Genomic DNA, 18,381 nt, shown 5'->3' on the forward strand with positions numbered 1-18,381 from the left:
GATGAGGAGCAGATCTGTAACAGATTGTGTTCACTCCCATAGTGGCAATCGGGCTCTCCTGGTTAGCAATGTTGCCTCACAGCAAGAAGGTCCTGAGTTTGATTCCACCACCTGGCTGGGGCCTTTCTGTGTAAAGTTTAAGTCCAAAGACATACAGTTAGGTTAACTGGTAATTTTAAATTGCCCATAGGTGCAAATGTTTGTCTGTCTCTCTTCTTCTTCTTAGCGGTTTATATCCCGCGACGCAGGGTCCGCTATCTTGCATGCCTTCCTCCACTTCTTCCTATCAAGGGCGTCTTCTGGTGTAACATTCACAGCCTTCATATCATCCTTGATTCGGTCCATCCAGCGCTTTTTTGGTCTTCCTTGTGGCCTGTTTCCATCCAGATCTAATTGCTGGGCTGTCTTTGCGATGGAATTTTTATCGCTACGGACAACATGGCCGTACCATCGGAGCCTCGCCTCTCGCATCTTGTCTGTGATCGGTGTCACTCCCCATTGTTTCCTGACATCTTCGTTCCTCACTAGGTCAAGTCGTGTGAGACCCAGAGGCCACCTCAGCATCTTCATCTCCATGGTGTGAAGAGCTTGTTCGTGTTTGGTCGTCGCTGGCCAGCACTCTGACCCGTAGAGTGCCACTGGGCGCACAATCGACTTATAAACTTTCGCCTTAAGATAGATTGGCATTCTCTTGTCACATAAGACTCCACTCACCTGATGCCACTTCATCCACGCTGTGTTGACACGGAGTCTGGCGTCTGGTAGAGTTTCGCAGTCCGAGGTGACAAGGGACCCGAGGTACTTGAATTGGGCAACTTTAGTCAACGGCTCGCCGTCGATAGTGATGGTACAGTTGGTCTGGGGGCTGCATTCAAGGTACTCAGTCTTCTTGATGTTCAGGCGCATGCCGTTTTCGGAGAGCCGGTCTTTCCATGCTTGTGTTTGGGTTTGCAGGGCTAGGCAGTTTTCTGTTTCTGATAGGCACACATCATCTGCATACAGGAGGCTCCATGGATGTGGTGATTGCAGATCAGCCGGCAAAATCCAATCACCACCTCCTCGCGGTGTCGGCTGGAAACAAGATCCTCTGGAACTTGGCTAACGGTGATGGTCTTTGACGACAGGCGGTGCGACACGTCGGTTAAAGTATAAAGTTTGTCGCATCTTATAGACAAATGGTTGTCTGTCTCTACACTGTAAAAAAAAAATCCTAAAAAACCAGTAATATTCTGGCAGCTGGGGCGCCAAAATAATACCATAAAATAACAGAAAATAACTTTCTCATAAAAATACGTTTATTTTCAGTAATGACAATACAGTTTGTTGCCCTAATTTTACATGGGATTTTGCCTTTTTCAAGTGCTTTTAAACATTAAATTAGGAACATTTTAATGTGATTAAACAATGAAATTACCTATAAACAAGGTCAATGAATGCGGCAATATTAATAATAATAATTAAATGTACAGAAATATATAGTTAACAGTTGGTTTAAATAATAATAATAATGGATTGCATTCATATAGCGCTTTTCGAGACCCTCAAAGCGCTTTACAATTCCACTATTCATTCACTCTCACATTCACACACTGGTGGAGGCAAGCTACAGTCTTAGCCACAGCTGCCCTGGGACAGACTGACAGAGGTGAGGCTGCCATATCGCATCATCAGCCCCTCTGGCCATCACCAGTAGGTGGTAGGTGAAGTGTCTTGCCCAAGGACATGACCAAGAGTGTCCGAGCCAGGGCTCGAACCGGCAACAAAAAAAAGTTTATGAGAATCATTTTATATATTTTTCCATAGCATTACATTTGAATTTAACAGTTCAATCTTTCAAATAACGGACAAATATTTGTGAAATTATGATACATTTGTGAATGTATTTTAACAATCTAAATATGCATATGTACAGACAAATACATTTAAAAAACAAGAAAATTATGTTTTATTACATTTACAGTGATTTTACGTTAATTTACATTTGAAATGTAAAATCACAGTCTATTTATGTAAATTTAATGATATTCTAGAAAAACAGTACAAAACTGTAAAAATACTTTTATATTACAATTTTTTTTACAGTGTATGTGTTAACCATGGGACGGTAGACTGTTTCTTATATAGCACTTTTCTCCTCTATGTGAGCACTCAAAGTGCTTTACACAATTTGCCTCATTCACCCATTCACACCCATTTGCACAAGCACTTTCTTCCATGCTGTTTACAGAATAGAATAGAATCACAATTTCTATTGTGGACTCCAGTAGATTTTCTTGGCTGTGGTTAGCTGATCTTGGCTACTGCTGCTCTGAGATTTACTGCTCTTTGTGAGAGGTGAAACGTCTTCAAGCAACTTAAAGAAGTCCAGACGCTTTCCTTGCAAACTCCTTTGACTACGATGACCTGGATGACTGAGAATCTTCACAGACACACTGCTCTTTGTGGTTTTATACAATTGAATTTAACAAAATGTAAGTAAGTGTTTTATGAGTTGTCTTATTTCATCCTCTACACTCACAGTACACTATTAATGCTGGCTTTATACTAAACAGTATAAAGGTGGAATTCAATGAATCAATATAAGCAGCATTAGCTTAACTTCAAATTCATTTCTGCTATACTTAATATAACCTAACACTGACCATGAGCACCACAGCCACTGTGCACCAGTCCAACACAGTGCTTTATTTCAAATCCATCGCATCACTGCAAGCTACAAGCTTCTACACTAAACAACTGATTATTTTCATGTAACCTTTAAGTAACACAGTCTAACTTAGTTTGTTTTGCAGCACATTTCACTACATGAAAAAACATAATGTTACAATTACCGACCCAATATCTGATTTAAAAACATAAGGACTCATTTGTAAGCTTTAAATTTCCAGTTTATCAAACACCACTGAGCAGTCCTTACCTTTAAATAAACCTCTCCTCTTCCTCTCCTGTTCTGTCTTTCTTATCTTTTTCCATCTATGAGTAAAGTTAGCACTTTTTCCATTCATTCCCTGCACCTTTACCTAGCAGACACATTGTACAACAAACTGCAGACACAAACAATTTGTCTTTAAAAAAAGAAGTATTTAAAAAAAATGCAAAAATGTGTTATATATATTTTTTAAATTTCTTTTGTTTTGTATTTTCTATTGTTGATTTCTTATGTTAATATTATGTTAAAATTATGTGCTACTCTTAAGTTAAGGGTAGAGTTGAGTTATTTTGTGTTACTTATGAGATAACATTAAGTTCTAGTATTATTAGTTTGTCTGAGTTTTAGTCTGGTTTATGTTTTTTTCTATGCTTCCTCATCTATGTAGGTTCCCCCTGTGTCCCTCTCCCTCTCTCGCTCCCTCTGTCTCTTGTGTCAAGCTTGTGTGTCCCAGTTCATGTCTCTCCATGTTTCCTGTTTTATTTTGAAAGTCTTGTTTCTATGTTCATTGTGCTTAGTTTTACTTTTCCCTATGGTGTCATGATTATTTGAGTCAGCTGTTTCCCCAGGTGTTTCCACTTCCCCTGATCACCTCCTGTGTGTATTTAGGCTACATCCACACGTACCCGGGTATTTTTGAAAACGCAGATTTTTCTATGCGTTTGCACCTTTCGTCCACACGTAAACGGCGTTTTCGGTCACTAAAAACGGAGATTTCTAAAAACGCCTGCCAGGGTGGATATTTTTGAAAACTCTGTTTTTGCATTTACGTGTGGATGAGAAAAACGGAGAAAACGCAGTGTCAAAGGTGTGCGCCTTTTTTGACCTCACACTGTGCACCACGTTATTGTTTCGCTAAAATGAATTTCTACAATACTGTTACTGTTAATTGTACTCTCTGCAGTGTTTAAATGCTTACATATACACACACAGTTACTGTCCCTCCACACATACGACTCGGTTCTGCTTCTTTGCCCCATCTTTGTTTACTATTTCCCACCGAGGCTTCTAGACTTTTGATTGGCCAACATTTCTACACGGTTAGGAATCTATCGCCACCTGTTGCTTTGGCATGTTCCTAGCAGCGTTTTCCTTCATTTCTGCATTTACGTGTGGACGGGATTATTTTTTAAAACGAAAATGGAAAATCTCCGTTTTCAAAAATACCCGTGTACGTGTGGACGTAGCCTTAGTCTGTGTGTTTTCATTCAGTCTTTGCCAGGTCGTCTGTGTTCCTTCCTTCAACAGCATGTCAGTTTCAGAGTATTTCATGATTCTCCTCAGTTCATGTTCATGTTCCATGTTCTTGTTTCCTCATCATAGTAATTTGCATGTTCCTGTTCATGTCACTTCGTCATAATTATCATAGTCTGGTTTAACCAGTTTAGGTCTTTAATTTTACTTTGCTTCTGCTCATTTTCGCCTTGTTTAGTATTCAAGTTTTTTCAGCCTAAATAAACGGCTCGCCTTTTATTGAAACTCAGTTCCGTCTCTTTCTATCATGTGCAGACTGTGTCATAGAGTTGGGTCAAGGAGTAAGGTGTTGGATTTTAGGGGTTTAAGGTTAGCATCTAATATCAGAATGGTTTTGCTATATTTGTTTTTATGTACCAAAACATTTTACTTCTGCACAAGAAGCTCCCATAGGTGTGATGTATAGGTGTCCCAGTATTTTTGTCCAAAGTGTCAGGTCAGTCAGGTCAGCGAGAGAGTGAAAGAGTGTAAAACAGACGAAGGTTTAAAAAAATTCCAAACAGGTAACACAGCATGTGGAACACTGATTTTAAGAAAAAAAAATCCCCCCCAAATTCCACCATACTTTTTATAGTATTTTTCTGACTCTCTTTCAGTCTTTGTCATATTACAAAAAACACTGTGCATGCATTACATTTTCATTACATTTCATCAGGTAGACTGCCATTTTATTCTTTCAAACAGCAGCTTTCTTATTCTGTCCATCTTTTCTATCTAAGTATGTATATCATACATATATTTGTTGTGTATTCCAGCAGTCGGTACATAATATTACATCAATCTTCCTGCTCTCTAGAATCCAGTAATCACATGTGTGGTTTGAGCAGAGAAGATACTACACTGACGTGAAAGCAAACCTAGAGAGAAAAACAATCCTGTATATTTCTCCATGCATCTCTTCACCTTTCCTGTTTCTCTTTGGATGGCAGGCGCTGTTTGAAGCCTTATCGGGTTCTCCCTTTTTCATGTTCGCCAGATGAAGGCTTTTAATGTTGGAGCAAAAGGTAGCGTCTGGATAATTACTAGGGCACCAAGCTGCGAACACAAATTATTGCACACAGCAACAGATGTGTGACACACACATACACACTAACAGAGTTGTACAAACATGACATACATGCAAACAAGAAGGCCATCCAGAAACATAAACATGTAATCGTGCACACATACACCGGACCATGTTTGTCTTGTTTGTCACAGATGCGTACACAGACATTCAAACACACACAAAAATACAGACCAAAAGCTTCGATTCTTAGAATCTCTAATTCTTTGAATCTTAACTAAATTCTAGTGTGAACTCATATTTTCTTCATTCTCTATTTCATAACATGGTAGGCACCAACTGACACCTTGAGCTTTTGACACAACTCTTAATAAGTACATCTGTGGTTTGCCAGTCCACTCTGAAACAGGTCATTAAAATAATTCTTCATTATTTCTGATGGTCCTGCTTCAAATGTATGTTGTATAGATATGTGATAGTCTTTTAGTACTTGTTTCACTTCTGGCTAATGACAGTTCTGAGGGACCTCATCCTGTCCAAAATATAGATAAAGAAAAACAAACTTACCAGAAAATAAACAGCTTGACAAGCTTGTCATCACTGAGTGCAGAGAACCAGCTGCAGAGACACTCTTTCAGTTATAAAACTTTACGTACCAGGACATATAAAAATAATCTGGTTCTTAGCAGGTCTTAAAATTACGTGAATGCATTTTCATATGATTGATGCCATATGACATATTACACTACATCATATAATTAAAAAATTAGCCAAATGCGTAAGTGCGTGAAAATCAAGCACACCCTCAATCCTTTTAGAGGAATTAAGGAAGTAAGTAGCATCCAGGTTCTGCTATTCAAATGCAGTTGATTAACTGATTATCAGTGTTACAACCTCTAAAAAAGCTCAAGTTCTGGCAGTTTACTGGTCAAAACATTAATATGTGTGTTATCACAAGGCCTAGGAGGAAAGATATCACAAATGATCTTAGATGAGAAATTGTTGCTGCCCATGCAATCTTCAGAGGAATTGTAAAAACTCCAGAGATACATCTCAGACTGAACAGGCCTCATTTAGCAGGTTAAATGTTAAAGTTCATGAAAGTACAATTAGAAAAAACACTTAACAAGTATGAATTGTTTGGAAGGGCTGCCAGGAGAAAGCATTGTATCCCAAAAGAAATGGAACTGCCACTTAGGTTTGCAAGCTGCCAATTGCATCTGAACAAACCACATTTTTCCACTTCTGGAACAATGTCTTTCAGACAGATAAGGCTAAAGATGTTTGGTCATAATGCACACATTTGGCAAAAACCAAACACAAACTCATCATATCAACTATCAAGCACAGTTGTGATCATTTTGGTTAATGTTGCAGAGAACTAGGCATGTTGCAGTCATTGAATTAACCATGAACTCCCCTGTATGCCAAAATATTCCAGAGTGAAATGTGAGGTCATTTTTTTAAAAGCTAAAGCTTTTTGAAATTGTTCCCTGCAACGGGACAACGATTGAAATGCTGTGCCTGAGCCTTAAGAGAGCTGAACATAAATGAATGTCTGTAAACCTCAATAAAGCAAAGCAATGCTGTAAAGAGTGGGCCAAAACTCCTTCAGAACAATGTTGGAAACTGTACTACAGAAAACATGACTTTACTGCTGCTAATGTTGGCTGCACAAGCTATTGAGTCACAGGACGTAATTAGCGTTTCACACACTATTTTGGTTTAATTTTTAAAAAAATAAGTTGTAAAAATAAGAATGGATTTTCTTTAACCATGAGTTCATACCTTTACTCTCCAAGTAGAACGATCACATTGACCACATATATAATTAATTAAGTAAAGGTAAACATACTGTAATGCCTTTTAAATCCAATTCAACATATGTTCCAACCTACATTTTATGAAGTCTACGTGTGACAGGACTTTTTTTTTTATCACATGTTCAAAGTCAATGTTTGATGTAATGTCACAGACCAGAAATTAAACACTAGCCAAATTTAAAAAGTTCAGTACTTTGCATAGACTCTGAATCTGTGAGCCTACGCATCTTTTCAAACACATCTGAAATAGAAATCAATAGATCTGTTACCTGTATTTTCAGTTCAAGCAAACTGTATAAGACTATCATCTTGTGTTTGTCTACATGTGTTTTTGTGTGTGTGTGTGTGTTTGCTATTGGATAATACCTTTAATCAGAATGGCGGAAAGAGAAAAGTAGTCCCGTCATTTACCTAAGAGGCTGCTCATTCATCTATGAGCTTTCTTTGTCTCCCTTGCATAGGCACACTTTCATTTCATCTTTCTCATTCTCTGAGTGTCAATTAATCTTTTTGTGTCTCTCCACTGAGGTTGTTCTCCCCCTCTGTCACACTTTTATACACATTCATGCTATTCTTTTCCACGATCATTGTGTGGTTGCCAGTGTAGTTAAGGTGATCACTTGACAGACAGAGCTTGAGGGTGACGCCTGTTTGCCTTGTGTTTTATGGCATCACCATTGCGAAGAGGACATTAAGCATCTGTCGCTGTCATTAGCCGGCCAGCAGACTCAGTCTGTTATGAGGTGCAGATGAATGACTTGAAGGAAATCCAAATGGAGCTCCCTCCTAAGAGTGTTTTTATTAGGTTTTTAAATAATGCTCAATCATTTAGTTTTTTTTTTTTTTGGTTTTGGTTTTTTTTTCTCTTAAAGTTACAGACAAAAACTTCTTGGTCAAGAATTGCCTCTAAAGACTCTCAGTAGTTGTGTTTTTTTTAGAGGAAAGACTGATTAGATTTTGGTGGCTGAGTGTCAAGGTCACAGTGACTTCATGTCTGTCCTCTTCTTATAAATGCAATATCTTAGTAACAATTGGAGGGAATTTCATTCCATCTGACATAGATATTGCCATAGACTTAAACATGAACTGATGAGGATGCGCAGGTCAAGTTACTGCAATGTCAAAAACAGGACTTCACCTATTAGTTATATAGATTTCGCTGCCAGTTCCTTTAAATTTTATACAAGTTTTCTTCTAGGAAGAAATGATAACGGGATGATGTTTGACCAGTACGTCAAAGGTCAAAACACTATTTTGGTGATCATTCAATGTTGTGACTCAGAAATTACCATGTATGTCACATTAGCATTACCAAATTTTAGGCACTTTAGTGCCTACCTGTTAAATTCCCTCATAGTCTTATTATATAACTAAGGACACACAATGCTTGTCTCAACATTTATTTGTCCAACATACAGTCAGGTCCATAAATATTGGGACATCGACACAATTCTAACATTTTTGGCTCTATACACCACCACAATGGATTCCAAATGAAACGAACAAGACATGCTTTAACTGCAGACTGTCAGCTTTTATTTGAGGGTATTTACATCCAAATCAGGTGAACAGTATAGGAATTATGACAGTTTGTATATGTGCCTCCCACTTCTTAAGGGACCAAAAGTAATGGGACTATTGGCTTCTCAGCTGTTTCATGGCCAGGTGCGTGTTATTCCCTCATTACCCCAATTACAATGAACAAATAAAAGGTCCAGAGTTCATTTCAAGTGTGCTGTTTGCTTTTTGAACCTGTTGCTGTCAACTGCCAGGATGAGATCCAAAGAGCTGTCACTACCAGTGAAGCAAGCCATCATTAGGCTGAAAAAAACAAAACAAACCCATCAGAGAGATTGCAAAAACATCAGGCGTGGCCAAAACAACTGTTTAGAACATTCCCAAAAAGAAGGAACGCACTGGTGAGCTCAGCAACACCAAAAGACTAGGAAGACCACGGAACACAACTGTGGTGGATGACCAAAGAATCCTTTCCCTGGTGAAGAAAACAGCCTTCACAACAGTTGGCCAGATCAAGAACACTCTCCAGGAGGTAGGTGTATGTGCGTCAGAGTCAACAATCAAGAGAAGACTCCACCAGTGTGAATACAGAGGGTTCACCACAAGATGTAAACCTTTGGTGAGCCCCAAAAACAGGCAGGCCAGATTAGAGTTTGCCAAACGACATCTGAAAAAGCTGTCGCAGTTCTGGAACAACATCCTATGGACAGATGAGACCAACATCAACTTGTACCAGAGTGATGGGAAGAGAAGAGTATGGAGAAGGAAAGGAACTGCTCATGATCCTAAGCATACCACCTCATCAGTGAAGCATTGTGGTGGAAGTGTCATGGCGTGGGCATGTATGGCTGCCAGTGGAACTTGTTCTCTTGTATTTATTGATGATGTGACTGCTGACAAAAGCAGCACAATGAATTCTGAAGTGTTTCGTGCAATATTATCTGCTCATATTCAGACAAATGCTTCAAAACTCATTGGACGGCGCTTCACAGTGCAGGTGGACAACGACCCAAAGCATACTGCAAAAGCAACCAAAGCGTTCTTGAAGGAAAAGAAGTGGACTGTTTTGCAATGGCCAAGTCAATCACCTGACCTGAATCCGATTGAGCATGTATTTCACTTGCTGAAGACAAAACTGAAGGGAAAATGCCCCAAGAACAAGCAGGAACTGAAGACTGTTGCAGTAGAGGCCTGGCAGAGCATCACCAGGGATGAAACCCGGCGTCTGGTGATGTCTATGTGTTCCAGACTTCAGGCTGTGATTGACTGTAAAGGATTTGCAACCAAGTATTAAAAAATGAATGTTTGATTTATTGGCCATGGAACAGCTGAGAAGCCAATTGTCCCATTACTTTTGGTCCCTTAAGAAGTGGGAGGCACATATACAAACTGTCATAATTCCTATACTGTTCACCTGATTTGGATGTAAATACCCTCAAATAAAAGCTGACAGTCTGCAGTTAAAGCATGTCTTGTTCGTTTCATTTGGAATCCATTGTGGTGGTGTATAGAGCCAAAAATGTTAGAATTGTGTCGATGTCCCAATATTTATGGACCTGACTGTACCTACAAACAAATATGCACTCATCTGCAAATATTCCACTTTGCAGGAGGAATTAACTTAAATGATGATGATGATGTATTCATGTAACATTAGCAAAATATGAACCTTTGTGTATCCTATCTCCTCTATTCTTGTGTGATAATACTTGAACTCATAACCACTTGATACATTGTCTACTTCATTACACTGACCCACCAATGGAATGGGCATTCCATTCTGGTTGCTCTGTTTGATGAAGCACACTGCTTTGTCTCCATTTATGAAGCAAGAAAACTTCTAAGTGGGACTGGCAGCTGCAGAGGAAGAGTGGGAAGAGGCTGCAGGCAAGCGGTGAAGGGGTGAGCTGGGGACACATTTGCATATTCATCCCCGCATACTAAATGAGACAAGGGTGTACAGTTAAGCCATCTTAAGGCATGTATGGTTTATTTTCATAGCTTATTTTATAAATATCCAATTTGGATGATCAGAGAGGAGGTTTAGGAAAAGGATTTTTAGATTTCCAGTGTACACGTGCACTGGTGATAAGTGACCATGCTTTCTCCTACTGGTGCAGCGTTCAACAAACCATACTCTCAGACACAAGGATTTATCTGTAATTTTGAGGTCACTGCTAGCTTTTTTCATTATGAGAAACAAAAAATAGAAAAAAAGCTCCCTAGTGGCCTTAAAAGGAAATATGTTTTCTGCATTTTCTGAAATTGTAGCTGGATGAAATTTTGTTTTTGTGACTTGCATGTGTCGCCAATTCTTAATTTAATTTGTAATAAGCGTCACTGGAAAATCTCTGAGACTGAAGCTGTATGTGCTTTTTTGTGTGTCTCTAAACATTCTTCCTCTTGCAGCCATCCAGGCACATGTTCTCGTATTTCTGTCTCTGTATGTGTGTGCCTAATGTGATGCCCAAAGTGAAGCCTCCGCTGGGACATCATGGTCAGACAGACTTATTCAACAACACAAATAAAAATCAATAAACAATCTGAAGTTTTCACCCTAAACACTTTTTCTTTTTTTAAGCTCTGTTTTTTCAATGAATATACAACGTGGCCTGGACCTCAGCAGCGTAGACAGGTACTGTCCCTGGGAGAGATTAGATAGTGTCCCTAAAACAAGAAGAGAATAGAGGGAAAAAGAAGAGGAGAGGAGAAAGGAAGAGAGACGAGCAAATGAAGGTTCTGTGTAAGTAGATCAATGACACTAGGTCAAGTCCAATGAAGCCAAAAAAAATCTATGGATTATTTTTGCTTTGAGGAGTAAAATAAAGACTGGGCATTTTATCAATACCAAGTTATTTAATGTCTAGAATGAGTGGGTTATTGTGACCAGTCAGAAAAATCAGCAAATAAAACTTTACACTTCTTAAGTTATTTGCAAAATGTTAGTGAAAATAATGTAATACATTTTTAATTTCACCTTGAACTGCTTACTGTACTAATTTTTATTCTTTCAATTTAAAATTTGTATTTATCCAAATTATTGAATATTATTAGAATTGTTTTTAAGGAAAGGGTGTGCAAAGTGAACACTTACACACGCACACACACAAGATTGCAACCTTAAGCATGTATGTGTGTGTGTGTGTGTTTGGGTATGTGTGCGTTCATGCGTGTGGGTATATGTGTGAGTGTGTTTGGGAATGGCCACTTTGCCAAGAGCACTAATTAGAGGTCAGTTCAGTTGGGGTAGATTTTGTTCTCACCCCCTGATACTACTGTCAGGTCACCACTAGGCTCCTGCCCTCTGTGTGTGCGTTTGTGTGTGTGTGTATGTGTATGTGTGTGTTGTTTGCACGCCTCTAAGCCCATATGTGGCAAAGAGAGAGGTGAGGGCTGCTTGGTCTCGGGGCCAAACTAGGCAGCCAGTCAACCCTGTGAGGAGGGCTCCGTCATGGGATGAGGCCGCTGGCTGGCCTGCCTTTCTGGCCTGGATCTATGAATCTCTGTCTGCAGGCCCTTCAGGTCGTGGGCCTATATACATCTGCAAGGCTACTGTCACTTCACATAACAGCAGACAATCTGTTTTTTTTTTCTCCACATCATATTCTCTTTAGCTCTCTCACTCCCTCTGTCTCTTCCTCTCGTTCTCTACAATCCTCTTAGCTAATTATTGTATAATTCTCATTTTCATAACTCAGAGATGTATTAGGGGGTTCTTGCATATAAGATTATGCCTATACAAAGTCTATATGCATACTCGCATCCTTGACAAAATACATAAATATTTCATAAATTTACATAAATACAATTTTGGTACCAATTTTGATCTGATCAATCTGGATTGCCCTTCTTTAATTGGTATAATTGTGCAAACACCTGTAAAGACCTTAAATCTTTAAATATGTGGTGTGTGTGTAATTTTTGTGAAAAAGTATATATATATAGCATATCTGGTACAAAGTACAATCCCTAATTACCATGGCTTTAAACTTGTGATTCACTGTTACATAAGAGTACTTGTCTCCATTTAGGTCCCCAAGTGGATTGAAAAGCTCTTGACTGAACCATGAATCATGTGATTGCTGCTTAATTTTTTTCAATTTTTTAAACACACACACACACACACACACACACACACACACACACACACACACACACACACACACACACACACACACACACACACACACAGTGATATTCTTATCACTATAATAAAAGAATACAACAAAACAACAGTATTAATGTCATTAGTCTGGAAAGCTAACAGCCACTCAAAATTTCCGCTTTCAGCAAGAGGTCAGCTGGCTGATCTACTTTACACTATAAACACAGGCCTTTCATTCAATTCCACAGTGTCATCAACAGATGGCATTTTTTTTCCAAAAAACCCCCTTTGACTTAGCTAGTTAGCTATAGCGGATTTTCTCAGTATTATTGTAGGGTTTTTACATTATAATATAGCGCATTGATGCCACTGTTTTGTTTAAATAATAAATGTATAAATAGAACTTAATTTTATTTACATTCTCTTGTTCACTGTAAACCTTTTCACCCATTAAAATATAAAAAGTCCAACTTAGTTTTTGAAAATGTAAAATAAATGGACAAAACTTTACAATCAGGTCGATCATTCAGACATTTTACACTGCAAATCACCAAAACTATTTCCAGTAAACAGTGCTTTTTAAATAATTTTCAGTCCTGTTCTTGTACCTAAGAGGGGAAAGTCTTTTAAGTGCTGTTTTAACCTTGCAACCATACAAATTAAAGTGTGTTAGACCAGTGTTAACCTGATAGGTGTGCATGTGTAACTCTTATCAGCTTTTGTGGGGGCTGGCCTGGGTCTTTGGAAATGTCAGCAAATAGAAGCAACCTCATGGTGCCTTCATGAAAACGGGACATTAGAAGACTACCATAAAATGCAGTCTATACCGCTATCCTCATTCCTTAAATTAGGTTTTCCTACTTGATATTCAGTTTTTAATGTTTCCGTTAAAACTTTTACTTTGTTTCAAAGAGAAGATTACATGCTTCCACAGTTACTCCAAGATAATTAAAAAAAAAGACTGATATTCTCATGTTGGAGTTTTCATGAACGCAGCTCTGCGCTAAAACTGTTTCACCAAGTAGAAGTCACACTCTGTTACAAATTCAACATGATGTCACAAAGATTTTGTCTTAACAACAGTTTTAGTAACATACTCTGCTGCTACTATTGAAAACAGGATTAGAGATGGGGGGTTGCTGCTTGTCTATAACAGGCTCTTATTTTACAATTAACAGTGTCATCCATCCATTAATGCATAGGTGTCAAACTCTGGCCTGCGGGCCAAAATTAGCCCGCAGCCTAATTACATTTGGGCCGCAAAGCCAAACAAAATTACTATTAGAGCTGGCCTGCCGGTATTATACAGTGCATGTACTGCTAATACTACAATTCCGAGAATGCTCTGTTGGTGTTTTGGTGCGTCAGTCACGACAGGACCCATTAGCACCCTCTCCTCTGTTGACCATAGTCATAGCAACCATGCAAATACTGCCATGCTACCTATACCAAAATGGCAAAAAGAAAGGCAGAAAACAGGAGCTTTCTGGACAGGTGGGAGAATATGATCAAAATTTGATAAATGATAAAATGATAAAATTTAATTCAGAAGGCTGCAAATACAATTTTTATTTAAGAAATGAATTCTACTGATGTGTTATTTAATTGGAATTTTGATTTTGCGTGTGTGCAATATTAAGTTATATATACGTTTATATAAGTTATATATATTGTTTAGTATTAAGCTTTGCTTGTTCCATATTGTGAAGTAGTCAGACACGAACGTCAAGGAAGGTGGTAGGGAAGCAGACTAGGCAGGCATTTCAGATTTCCAAGGTGAGCAATTTACAGTGAACTTAATATAATGTAAATTAACAAAACTTTCCCCACAAATCAATTCAATTAACAAAACTCAACATAACATGGCTCTGGTAACACAGCTCACCTCTCCTCTCCCTTGCACCTGGTAGAGACTGGCTTTAAATAGGGCCATCAATTTCCCTCCAATTGCCCAGCCAGTACCACTCACTCAACTGAGGGATGTAAAACTCTACACAAATGATTTAAAACACAAAACCTCTACACACTTCTAATATGCACATTTACACAACTAAATGGCAATATTAACAAAAGGAAAAACATTCAAAAAATTCCTTTAAACCTTAACACAAACAAAAGGAAGCATCTCTATGGAAAAAGAAACCCCTCCACTTAGTTTGACCCGCTGATGTCATGTGTGACATCATCAGGATTTTAAAATGAGGAAATGCCAGGCGGGCGTTTCCCCACACCTGACCCTCATGAAAACTGAAAAGACAGACAAACAAAGTAAGTATGAACAAATGACTTAATCTGTAACATAATAAAATATAAAGAAACATAACTTAGTATTTGTCTTAATTTGCAGAATGTTTGATTTGCTGGCAACAGAACGCTTACACAAACAAACCCAGGATAGTGAGTGAAGCAATGTTACTTGACAAATAGCAAATCATAGCAAATACATAGAAACAGAATAATGTGTACAATGTGCAAAAATAAAGTAAACACATATGGGACAAATGGAGAGCTTTACAACTGCTCCTCCACTTTGTCACACATATTCAGTTTTTCGGCAAAACTTGTTTGAGTCCATAAAAAAAGATTCCTTGTAATATTTGGAGGAAGATTTTTTTCAATGAATATTAATGTTAGCCCGCGACTTTGATACGGTTTTGAATTTTGGCCCACTGTGTATTTGAGTTTGACACCCCTGCATTAATGGATGGATCAATCCATTCTCTTATCCTTGTCAGGGTTGCGGGGCTACCATAGGCTGGCCAAGAGTCAGGGTACACCCTGGAGAGGGCTTACACATAGAGACAAGCAACCATTCGCACCTATGGACAATTTAGAATTAATAGTTAACCTAACCCCACTAACTGCATGTCTTTGGACTGTGGGAGGACTGTGGGAAGAGAACCCATGCAAACACGGGGAGAACATGCAAACTCCACAGATTCCAGGTGGTGGAATCGTACTGAGGCAACAGTGCTAATCACCGCACCACCGTGTTGCCCGATTAGCAGTTTCAATGTAATGCATATGAAGCATGGCAGCTGAACAACAAGCATTAAAATGAGAAAAGCAAAAATCCCTCATTTGAACTTTATAATACAGTTTGGGAAGATACAAAGAAAATGCTTGTCTTTATAACAGTGTTTTGCAACTATTTTACCTGTGTGATACATGACTCAGCTGTGATGCTAATGATAGTCTGTGCTGCCTTACCAGTGTGTAAAGTTGGTTTTGGCCTTAAAATTACTGCAGCGATTTATCAGAGATGTGCAGAGAACGGAAGGACAGTTAAAAAATACAGGTGGATCACTGCAGATTTATGCAATCGATACATTATTAGTGAAACTACTGTTAAGACATCAATGTACTATATTTAACAAATCGTGTTATTAACACGTTTCCCATAAAGTTGGGATATGACTGTGATATTTGCTGTAATATTTGCTGCTATTACCATTAATTTATTTGGAACTCATAAATGGTGAGAAATACCAATAGTTTAAAGCACAGTGACAGAGTTTTGTGATTCTCTCCTAATGCAGCATTTCAGGGACGCTATTAATCACTAGAAATGTTTAGAATAAAGTGCCACATATTTCTGTCAGAAACACACTGTCATGAAACGGCTGTGAGCAGCAGGCAGGATAGGCCCCAAAAGCAGGCTCACAGGCAGGGCTTAAATTAAAGAACACAGCTTTATTTGCTTTATTAAACCATAGACTCTAAGCACACCAGGAAACACAGGGAGACTCACACAGCCAGGAGGGAGAATGCACGTTGGACAGACGAAAACAAAGGGTTTAAATACACAGAGAATGACTAGGGAACAGGAAACAAATGGGGGACACAGCTGGGGCTATTTAGACACAAGGAGACAGGATGCAAAAAGCTAAACATAACACATGAGACGAGGAACCTTCAAAGTAAGAGAAGCAAAACAAAACATGGTGCACACAGACAGGAGACTGCCAAAGTAAAACAGGAAGTAATGGGAACACACGCACAGAGACGTGACTAGGGAAATGCGGATTAATATGACAGGCAGGGGGAACAGAATGAAACACGAGGAGGGAAACGACAGAAGAATCACACAACCGATATAAACACAGACACACAAAGGGCAAAAGACACAAGGCAAAAATACTAAATAATCAAGGAACTAAACAGCGAATCTAAGAAACTCAAAATAAGATAACTAAGACTGCTAATAATAATAATGGATTGCATTTATATAGCGCTTTTCGAGACCCTCAAAGCGCTTTACAATTCCACTATTCATTCACACACTGGTGGAAGCAAGCTACAGTTGTAGCCACAGCTGTTCTGGGGCCGACTGACAGAAGCAAGGCTGCCATATTGCACCATTGGCCCCTCTGGCCATCATCAGTAGGCAGTAGGTGAAGTGTCTTGCCCAAGGACACAACGACCAAGACTGTCTAAGCCGGGGCTCGAACCGGCAACCTTCCAATTACAAGGCGAACTGCCAACTATTGAGCCACGATCGCTCATGATCGAATGTGAGTATGAACTATGATACAAAATAATACTAAAACTGAAAGACTCAAAAACAGTGGTGGTGGTGGTATATGAGGTTCTGTAATTATACATGAGAGAAGATATCTCTATAGGGCATGTTTACAAACTGCTTGCACCAGGGCAAAGACAAAGATTTAAGTGTAGACAAGGAGCTTAGGATTCGGACTTTTTTCACAGGAAGTAATCAAAACCACATAGCTACATATTAATGACTAACCTCGTGTTGTGAATCATCCCAGACAGTGTCTTCTTCCAGCCATATGTTATTTGTCTCTTGCTGTCAGGGACCCTCACCATGGACTTTTTTTGAGAACGATTTAACCCTCATCTTATATTGCCCCTGTGCTAATGGGATTATATTAGTCTGATGTTGTGTCTGTTGTGTCTGCACTGTCTGGTGTTACACTGTCTTTGTTTTGTTTTTTTTTGCAATTTTTGTACATTGCATTTTATGTAGTCCTTGTTGATTGTCTGTTATATGTCACATGTAGCACCATGGTCTTGGAGGAACATTGTCTCGTTTTACTGTATACTGTACCACTGCACATTGTTGGAATGACAATAAAGCCACTTGACTTGACTAATCATAGCAATGAACTAGTGTGCCATTATGCACTGCTTAAATACATTAAATGAACACTTTGAAAACATATCAGATCTCAATGGAAAAAATCCAAAACATGCTGGTTGTCTATATGGACTGGGTAATGTGTTAGGAATGAAAGAATGCCTCATTGTTTGATGGAAACTAAAATTATCAACCTACATAAGGCTGAATTCAAAGACACCCTGAAAATCAAAGTGAAAAAAATGATACAACAGGCTAGTCCATTTTGCCAAAATTTCATTGCAGCAACTCAAAATGGTACTATGGTACTCAGTAGTTTGTATGGCCCCCAGGTGCTTGTATGTATGCCTGACTGCTTCTAATGAGGGTGATCCCCTCCCAGATCTGGGACAGGGCCTCACTGAGCTTCTAGGCAGTGTGAGATTCAACCTGGAAGCACTGAATGGACTAAAGAATAATGTCACAGATATTTTCTATTGGATTTAAGTCAGGCAAGCTGGGGGACCAGTCAACAGTATCAGTTCCTTCATCCTTTAGGAACTGTTGGCATACTCTTGCCACGTGAGATTGAGTATTGCGGTGCACCAGAAGGTACCCAGGAGCCACTGCACATGTGTAGGGTCTGTGCAAGGATTTGATCCCAAT

General features: G+C 38.9%; 1 protein-coding gene across 1 annotated transcript in view; it reads right to left on the reverse strand.

The window, feature by feature from the left end:
• Positions 1-222: 222 nt before the first annotated feature.
• The window catches only part of LOC134625924 (uncharacterized), a 35,765-nt gene continuing 17,606 nt past the window's right edge, over positions 223-18,381 (reverse strand). Inside the window, exon 2 of the mRNA XM_065471562.1 lies at positions 223-1,071. Coding sequence (XP_065327634.1) covers positions 223-1,071 — 849 coding nt within the window. The remainder of the gene's footprint in view (positions 1,072-18,381) is intronic.

Source organism: Pelmatolapia mariae, linkage group LG1 (assembly GCF_036321145.2).
Source record: "Pelmatolapia mariae isolate MD_Pm_ZW linkage group LG1, Pm_UMD_F_2, whole genome shotgun sequence".
NCBI lineage: Eukaryota > Metazoa > Chordata > Actinopteri > Cichliformes > Cichlidae > Pelmatolapia > Pelmatolapia mariae.